This window comes from Physcomitrium patens, chromosome 26 (assembly GCF_059467195.1).
Source record: "Physcomitrium patens ecotype Gransden chromosome 26, ASM5946719v1, whole genome shotgun sequence".
Lineage (NCBI taxonomy): Eukaryota > Viridiplantae > Streptophyta > Bryopsida > Funariales > Funariaceae > Physcomitrium > Physcomitrium patens.
The window spans coordinates 7,447,518-7,457,275 of record NC_143435.1 but is presented as its reverse complement, the minus strand read 5'-3'; the positions used below and the strand labels follow the sequence as shown (position 1 = coordinate 7,457,275).

Sequence of the window (9,758 nt, the reverse complement as noted above, 5' to 3'; positions counted from 1 at the left end):
AAAAACACAAGAAAAGAAAAGAAAGAAAGAAAGAAAGAAAGAAAGAACGAAGAAAAAAAAAAGAAAAAAAAAAGAAGAAAACAAAACCTTAATCATTCACAAAGTATAACTCTCTACACCTTCTTGTCATCGAGCTAACATCATTAATCAAATGTCGCAATCTGAATATTTAGATTCAGACAATAACAATCCAAAATCAACCACACGCATGCACCAGCACTTACAAACCTTGATTTAAAACCTACATTAGGAATTATTGTAGAATTATTGCCAACTCTTCAATCCTAGAGAGAGAGCCTTCAAAGCATAGCTGCAACCCAAACGATCCTAGAAACCAGACAGAAAAGAAATGAAAATAAAAAAAACCAAACAAAATTAATTAAATAAACGAACACGATACACACCTCGAGTGATCGACGAGACAAGGGGAAAAAACAGAATGAGCCACAACTTGACAACCTGTAGGGCAAAACGACCGGAAGTACAGCAGCTCATTATGAAATGAGTGCAAGTCAGAGCTTGTCGCAAAAGGGGGACCAGAGAAGGTGGGGAGGGAAGTGGGCGGGAGGGGGGACCCCACCCACAGTCCAAAGAAGAATCGAGGCCAGACAGGTGGTGAGCATCCGAAGCCAGGCAGCAAACGGGAGGGCAGCAGGGATGGAAATCCGAGAGCAGAGTCAAAGAAGAGAGGGGAGGTCCAATGGGGCCGCAAGCCTTGCACGTAATTTCGGGCTACTGCGCGCTGACGATGTATGCGGCGTCAACTCGATGCTTAGAAACAAGACATCGTTGTGGAATGAGAGGCCGAGACCTTGGGAAGAAATTGTTCTAATAAGCATTGTGCACTTGTATGCTCCAACACAACAGCAGAACAGAAGTCCAAAGTAAAAATGTTCAGTCTAGTACCATCGACCCCCTACCGCTGTAGTCGTAACCCTCATTTTCGCAACCCTTCAAGTCTCCATGTCTATATTCCTGCAAAAAGTGAACAATCGTCATTTCGTACATCATATACGTCAAACATCTTGCATCATTTAGAATGAACAGCACATTGAGAACTAGTTGAAAAATTTCAAGAAAATTTCCATCTTCTTTGAACCAATACAATATTAACCGTCTGATCTTTCGGCCAAAGATCTAGAAATGATCAGAAGCATCTGAATGAACACATGCTGAATTTAAGGCATAGAAAGACAGCACAAGTTAGGAGTTTAAGAGATAAAGGTGTAGGAAACACCACCACACTTACTTGGACAAATGAATCAGAAGTGTCCCGCGCCGAAGAGTACGCTGGTGAGAAGCGACCGTAATTTATGATTGACTGCATGCCAAATTCCCCTGATTGAGAAAATCCTTCTTGGGTACGTGACTTTTTTATCAGAGGCTCAACACGTGCTTCCAACAAGGCAGTGCACTTAAACAGGTCACAAAAGTAAATCGGAATAAGAAAATGACCTGGCCAGATCTGACTTGCATGTCCTTGCAGAAACGAAGCGTGTACGTTGACCCATCCTGATTTACCAAAACAAACAAGGGAAAGTGAACTTAAGCTCCAGAATTTCGTTAAAATACACCAGGAACTCAAACCGAAATTACGACTCCAAAATATCTCAACGTTACAATACTAGAATCTGCAATAACTTGGCAAGCTTTAAATAATCCTGAAATTCTACCACACAAAGCTTACAAAAACTAAGATTTTCAATATAACCTGGAAATCGGTGTATTGAAACTCCTTTCCAATCCAATCCGTCTGTAGTCGCACTTTATTAAGAAAATGGTCCACAAGTAAAATCAATGAGAAAGTAAATATCATAATACCTAGCCATATGACATTCATTACAACCATTATTTTCCTTATCCAGCAAACCAGTCCCACAACTACATGCTTATGACGTACTAAAAATCTAATGAACTTAAAATGGCATTCCAGACATTATCTACTTGGAGATATCTAGAGTCAAAGGGAGGATACAAAGTCATAAAAATGATTATCCACGTCCAGCATGTAGCACTCCGAGCGCGGGCTTAGAGATAACGTCGCATGACAGGCAAATGAAAATACAAGCACTGCATTACACAAACAAAGTGTTAGGAATTCGTGGTTTACACCTGAAGTTCGTTATCAGCAGTAACAGCCTTTCCTACGTGACGAGCACAAGATCTAAACAACGCTCGTTACCTGATTCCCTTAAAGTGCTGCATCAGCAAATTAACTTATTGCTCTGTAGCATCTCTTTACAGAAAGTATACATTGGTGATCAAGATAAAGAGACAACCAGTACTCAAGTGCATCACTAACCTGCAAGGAGTAGCCTGCATGGCTGGAATCTATTCCCCACCATTGCAAACTTTTTTCTCAACACGCAACACCAGATGAATTACAGAAAACAGATCGGTGAAATCAATCATCGCCTTTCCAGAATTCCACAGTGAAATTTGTGCACATTCATTGTGTACTAGTTGAACTGCAAAAGCAACAACACTGAGGAACTTAGTTATACATACGTGATTGAAACTAAAAACTCCTCCCTACAAGACTAAGTCCGAAATAAATGATTGGAAAAAAAAAACGTAGCACAAAGCACATTCACGAGCAGTGAATCGAACGTCACTGGTCAACTGCATTGCCAACTTTTCTCAATTTGATGAAAGCCCTCTCTAATGAAAACTAGTACACATTTGAGCATCAACACAGATAACCCTGTGCATACGACATCTTAAAATCCTGGAACAACTAAAAGAGCGCAGTACTCATTGAAACGCATGCAAAGCAAGACACTCAGACATGTCAACTCCATTCGATTGCACCCTCTACGAACTTGATGAATCAGTCATCACTTTGCGAATGCCTCCGTGATGGCCTCTCAGACCTGACTTGGCACCCTGCCCTTTCTACCTAGACCTGAATAAGCAAAATCTAGGGGAACTACTGTGAGTTCATTTATGACTTTAAACGTAACCAATTAATGGAAGGCTTTCAACTCATACAGCAACAAGAATTTAAACTTGAAGTGTACACCCCGCCGCGAACAAACTAGAAGACCACGATACCTGCTACCGAAGCCTCCGAACCTACAGTGTAATTCGCAAGAATACTAAACTGTCCAACGATCCAACGAGAAGCATCTCCAATTTCAACACTCTAAGCAAGACGAATAAATACAAACTGCCGATTCAACTCCAAATTCAAAATACATCCACCACTTCCCTCGGCGTTAAAAAAAAAAAGGTAAAGAAAAAAAGAGTGAAAAAATAGAGCAAAATCCAAGCTCCTCACACACCATTGCTAATTCCTCCCCGACGCTTGAACCTCGCGATCATACGCGACCAAACTATTCGAACGAGTATCTGGCGCTCATAGGAAGAATTTAGCTCTGCGACGAGAGCGCCGCACTCCGACGCAACCGTCCTGGACTGAACGCGGGCTTTGAAGAAGGGACCAGGCTCCTCGCCATTGGAAGCATTACCAGTTTCGATTTCGACGCAAAATGCTCGACGCCATGCGGGACAGTGAGGCGGGCACAAGGTTTAGGTTACCAAACGAGGTGCTAAGTGTTGAGCGCTATTCCCTCCCTCCCCTCCATTCTTTCCTCCTTTGTGTTCTCGCCCCTTCCACGGTGTCACCGCCCACCCGCGGCATTACCCCCCTCGAGAGCGGCGCCTATGCCCAAAACACACAAATAATTAGACTTGTTTGAAAACTGATACGGAGTCGTGTTGTTTAATCTTCATGTGCACTGCATTCTTTCTTTTCTTGAAACGTAAACAATAACTGATTAAGTTTGACTAAAGTGAATAACTTAACATTACAGAGATAAAATTTCAAAAACAAATTCAAATTTTGTAAAATTATGTCATGTAATAGGTTCTTGCCCAAAGAAATATTATATTTTCATACCACTTTTTGGAGAAAAAATTAAAACGTATTGAAAAAAATTAAATATATATATATATATAAACAAAATTTAAATATGTTTCAGATCTTCTCTGCGGTAATATCAATTGATTTCAATTCTAAGGATTATAATTTGGAACTTTTAATAATTATTTACAATAGAAAAAAGTACATGAATATATGTATTTATTTGATTACAATAGAGAAATTCATATATACAATATAATTAAATGTATACAAAGTATGCATAGGAACTAATTGTTTATGATTTTCTATTGGACATTTTTACTATTTTTCTTTTTAATGATCAGCATTATTCACATAATACTTAATGAAAGAAAACATGACTCTTTGATATATTTAAGTTAAATTATATTTTTACATGTTTTCACTGGTTGATATTTAAACACGAATGAATTATTGGATGTACTTTAAGCAAGCCCAAAAAAAAATTATGTCTTAAATATCTTAAAATTATTACACATCCTTCTTGAATACTGATAACAAATATATAATTTTTACATTTTCAGTAAAAAATATTCAAAATCTGCTTCAGCATAAATAATTTTTATTTAAGACAAGTCTTTATTATCTACATAATGATGACTATTTTGTATGCCAATATGAATCATAATATGATTCTTTTAAAATAACATAACTTACCAAAAATGATTGGTTGTTAATAACATTTAAAAATTAATTTTTTACCATTATTTTCGACCATCATTTACAACATTGTTATTAAATAAACTATAATTTAGGACAAAGCTTAAGCTAAATTATGATTATACCTAAAAGAGTCTAATCATCTTGTATAGATTCAAAAATACAAAACCACAAATATTTTTTGAACATTCATTACATGGAAATAATGATATTAGTTAGTTTTATGTTAAAAATATATAAAAAAATGGCTTGCACAATCTACACATATTGCTGCCACATCAGCACAAAAAAAAAAAAAAAAAAAAAAAAAAAAAACACAATTTTAGAGCAAAACATCTTTCTACATAAATGAGCTAAAGGCAGTTTTGACTCTTACATGTAACCCATAGTGTTGACGAATCATTACAAACAAAATAAATAAATAAATAAATAACTGTTGTGGGTCTAAACTTTAGAGAATGAGTTCCACATGGTCTTCAAAATAATAAAGTTGAGAAGTGACATGGTTGTGTTACATTGTAATATCACAGTAAAAGAAAACAGAAGAGGATATGCATATTGGTTCAGAGCAACCTTCACATAGTTATTCAAATACTAGCATATAATATTAGTGGGTTTGAAAAAAACATCATCCTTCTTGGATTTAGTATAAGTTGGCATGCACATTCAATTTAGCAATTACATACTTCTATTAACTAGGAAGCTTCTAGAAGGTTCCAGAGGCTTCTTTTCTAGAAGGTTCTAGAAACTTCTCGAGCTACTTCTATTAACTAGGAAGCTTCTAGAAAGTTCCAGGGGATTCCTTTCTAGAAGCTTCTAGAAACTTCTCCTCTAGAAGGTTCCAGAGACTTCCTTTCTACAAGCTTCTAGAAACTTCTCTCTAAAAGGTTCCAGAGGCTTCTCTTCTGGAAGGTTCCAGAGGCTTGTTTTCTAGAAGGTTCTAGAAACTTCTCTCTAGAAAGTTCTAAGGAATATGTCCCTAACACCTAGAAGGGATGAGTCCGCAGCAACATCAGTTGGAACTTCGCGATGCCCAGATCCTGAAACTGGAAGCTCAGGTCCGGGAATTGAGAGAATATAATGAAGATCTTTCAGCCCAGTTGAGAAAGGAGTCGCTTGAAATATTGGAAGAGAATGAAGACGTACCACTAGAGCCAGAATCAGTGGAACCAATAATGGATAATGTAGTAATTGATCAATTGGGTGTATCAGATAAATAGAAATTTTGGAGAAGTTTTTTTTTAGTTATGTATCGGTTCTATGTTTGCGAGAATGTTGCACAGATGGGAGTGGGGCTATGTAGAATAAGTAGTTATTTGTTGAATTGTAGATACTTAGTTTATAGTGTAAACAGGGATAGATGACTGTTGAAAAGGTAGTTTAGTAGGTAAAATGGATGAATAGTTAGGAAAAGCAGTTTTCATTAGAGATGTAGCAGTTGGTATCTCGTGGTAGCATAAGGAGGATGGGAGAGCGGAAGTAAGGGCCAGACTGTGATAGTATGAGCTGGGGTAAGCTTGGTGCTACCTCTTTTCTTTTGTTTGTTATTTTCTTTGAATAAGAAGATTAAGAGTTTCTGAATATTGTGAAAGTGAATTATGGAATGGAAGTATGATTGTTATTAAATGGGAAGAAGAAAGATTGAATACTGAAATCTGATTGTAGTTCAGCAGAGAGAATGAGTCTGTATTTGTGTGAATCACTGTAATGTGAAGGCAATTAATGGTGAAGAACTCCAGAATTTGGATTATATTATGATTATGTCCTATCATTTAGGATAGTGCGGGATTACATGTTCTTGTTATCAATGATGGTGGAGTATTATTACGAAGTGGAAAGCATTGTAGTGTTTCCTGGGTGTTTTAAGTAGTGCGAAATACAGTTAATTGTGTGATCATAACGTGTAAGCTCATGCGGTATTCTTTCCCTATGTTTGAATTCCCCTATAAAGTTTTACTCTGATTAGATTAGTTAGAGTAAGTAAAATGACAATCACACCTATCTTCTCCTCAAAACCCACTCCATGTTTTATAATAAATGTTATTCTAGGACCTAAACATCTCAAAGCCTCTGCCTTGCTAGATTCAGGAGCCTCAGCATGTTTCTTAGATGAAAAATTTACTAAAAGACATAGCATATTTTTAATAAAGAAAACTAAACTTGTTCATGTAGAAGTCATAGATAGTCGTCCGTTGTCTTCAAGAGATGTTACTCATCAAACCCTTCCTATAGAAATAGCAACTAATGGACATAGTAGCTTTATAATATTTAATATCATTAAATCTCTTTTTAATCCAATCATTTTAGGTTTATCATGGCTAGAAAAATATAATCCTAAAATAGATTGGACTTCTCGTAGTCTTGACTTTTCTTAAAGTATAACTAAGAGTGTAGTTAATCAAGTAGAAAGTCATAAGTCTAGTATAATTAAACCTATATTTGTAGGTGTAAGTGCTTTCTTGCTTGCTGTAAAAGAAAGATCATCTTGTGTCATTTATGCCACACTTGTTTCTACTAGTGGAAAGACTTTAAGTGGCATTCCAAGCAAATATCAAGATTTTCAAGATGTATTTGAAAAAAAGAATGTGGATACTCTTCCAGAACATTGTTCCTGTGATTGCTCAATTGACCTTGAAGAAGGAGCACAATCACCATTTGGACCAATCTATAATTTATCTCAAAATGAGTTGACTGAACTCAAGGAGTATATTAAAGAAAATTTGGTCAAGAACTTCATACGCTATTCCAAATCTCTAGCAGGAGCTCCAATTTTATTTGTGAAGAAAAAAGATGGATCATTACAGATGTGTGTTGATTATCGAGGACTCAACAAAATCACTACCAAAAATAAGTACCCACTACCTTTGATATTTGGACTTCTTGATCAGTTGAATCAAGCTAAGATCTATGCAAAAATAGATCTACGAGGAGCATATAATTTGGTATGCATCAAAGAAAGAGATGAATGGAGGACTGTGTTTCGAACAAGGTATGGATATTTTAAATACAACGTCATACCTTTTGGACTTACAAATGTACCAGCAGCATTCCAACATCTAATGAATGATGTCTTTTAGGAGTTTTTAGATGATTTTATTGTCTATTACCTAGATGACATCTTAATCTATTCTAAGAATCCAGAAGAACATGAACTTCATGTTTGCCAAGTATTACAAAAACTAAGAGATGCGGGACTCTATGCCAAGATAGAAAAGTGTGTATTTCACACTATTCAAGTCAACTTCTTAGAATACATCATTTCAAATAATGGACTTATGATAGATCTTAAGAAAGTTCAAACTATTATGGATTGGAAGATCCCAAAAACGGTAAGAGATGTCCAATGCTTTTTGGAATTTGCCAACTAGTATCAGATCTTCATCAAAGACTTCTCTCAAGTTGCAGCTCCACTTACACGTTTGACTTACAAAGACAAACTTCAATGGAATTAAGAAGTAGAAGTAGCATTTGAAGCTTTGAAGACAGCCTTTGTTTCTGCACCAATCTTGTATCGCGTTGATTTTTCTAAGCCATTTTTTCTGGAAACAAATGCATTAGATTTTACTTTAGGTGCCTTATTGTCACAAATGGGAACAGATGATAAACTTCACCCAATAGCTTTTTATTCTAGAAAATTTTTAGGACTCGAGATCAACTACGAGATCCACGACAAAGAACTTCTTACAATCATGGATTTGTTTCAAGAATGGCACCATTATCTAGAAGGTGCTTCTAGCCCAGTCACAATGTATACAAATCACAAGAACCTTGAATATTTTATATCAACATGTATTTTGAATCATCGCCAAGCCCATTAGAGTATGTCTTTGTCAAGATTCGAATTCAAGTTCACTTATCGACCAGAAAAATAACAAGGTTTGTCAGATGTACTCTCTAAATGATCTTATCTTGTACCAAAGGAAGGAGATGCTGCTTTAGACCAACAACAAATAATTCTCTTGAAGCTAAAGCATCTTCATCTTCAAGCAATGAAATCAACACTGACTGTTGATTCAACTTTCATCAAGCAAGTTCAATCAAGTATGTCTTCTGATCCTCTTATTTGTGATATTAAGGAAAATCCTTCAAAGTCTCATGATACTTCTAAGTTTGAATTCAAGAAGAATCTACTATATTTTGAGGGATGCCTATACGTTCCAGAAGGTGAAGCTCGATTACGTGTTCTTCAAGCTCGTCATGACTTTCCAGCAGCAGGACATTTTGGATACAATAAAACTTTGGAACTAATATCTAGGGACTTTTGGTGGCCACAAATGTGGAAAGCAGTCAAAGATTTTGTACAATCTTGTGATGGTTGCTCAAGATCAAAAACTCCTTGTCATCGACCTTACGGACTTCCTCAGCCATTATCCATTTCAGAACAACCATAGTCTTTAATTTCTATGGATTTCATCACGGATCTTCCAATCTCATGTTCTTATGATTCTATATTCGTGACAGTGGATCATTTTACTAAGATGGTACATTTTGTACGATATACAAAATATATCATATGTGAAGAAACAGCCAAGCTCTTTCTTGACAATATCTATTGTTATCATGGATTATTTAAGGATATTATATCAAATAGGAGAACTCAATTTGTATCAAGATTTTGGCGGACTCTTTTTAAGATTCTAAAAGTAGATATAAAACTATCTTCGGCATTCCATCCTCAAACTGATGGACAAACGGAGCGTGTTAATCAAGTTTTAGAGCAGTATTTAAGATGTACCATTAACTACCAACAAGATGATTTGACAACTCTTTTGCCATTGGCAAATATTGCTTACAATAATGCGGTACATTCTTTTACAAAATAAATACCTTTCTTTATTAATTATGGTTATCATCTACGACTTGATACTTTTGACTTTTTAAAAGTTGATAATCCCCGTAGCAAAAGATTTTGCAATTCATTTGTTAGAGCTACATGCAACAATGAAGGCGCAGTTAAAAGAAGCTCAAGAACAACAAAAGATTAATGGGGATGTCTATCGAAAGGAATAACCACCATTCCACATGGGTGACAAAGTATGGTTATTTCATCGCAATATCAAGGCCTCTCGTCCTTGTGACAAGTTGGACTATAGAAGGCTTAGACAATTTTCTTTTTCTATATAAATCAATCTAGTTGCATATCGTTACATCTACTAGAGTCAATAAAAATCCATCTAGTATTCCACGTGTCTCT

At 36.0% G+C, this 9,758-nt stretch overlaps 1 protein-coding gene across 2 annotated transcripts; it reads right to left on the bottom strand.

Annotated features, from left to right (window-relative positions):
• Positions 1–350: 350 nt before the first annotated feature.
• On the bottom strand, positions 351–3,588 carry LOC112277744 (uncharacterized). 2 transcript variants are annotated; one of them, XM_024510433.3, is made up of 7 exons: positions 3,471–3,588; positions 2,303–2,468; positions 1,976–2,070; positions 1,712–1,753; positions 1,456–1,512; positions 1,250–1,321; positions 351–975 (listed from the first exon to the last, which is right to left on the bottom strand). In XM_024510433.3, the coding sequence occupies exons 2-7, from the start codon at positions 2,343–2,345 to the stop codon at positions 895–897; spliced, it is 390 nt and encodes a 129-aa protein (XP_024366201.1). In that variant the 5' UTR covers positions 2,346–2,468; positions 3,471–3,588; the 3' UTR covers positions 351–894. The 2 variants fall into 2 exon arrangements, with proteins under 2 accessions (XP_024366201.1, XP_024366200.1); XM_024510432.3 differs by having other exon boundaries at positions 3,285–3,563.
• Positions 3,589–9,758: the final 6,170 nt, after the last annotated feature.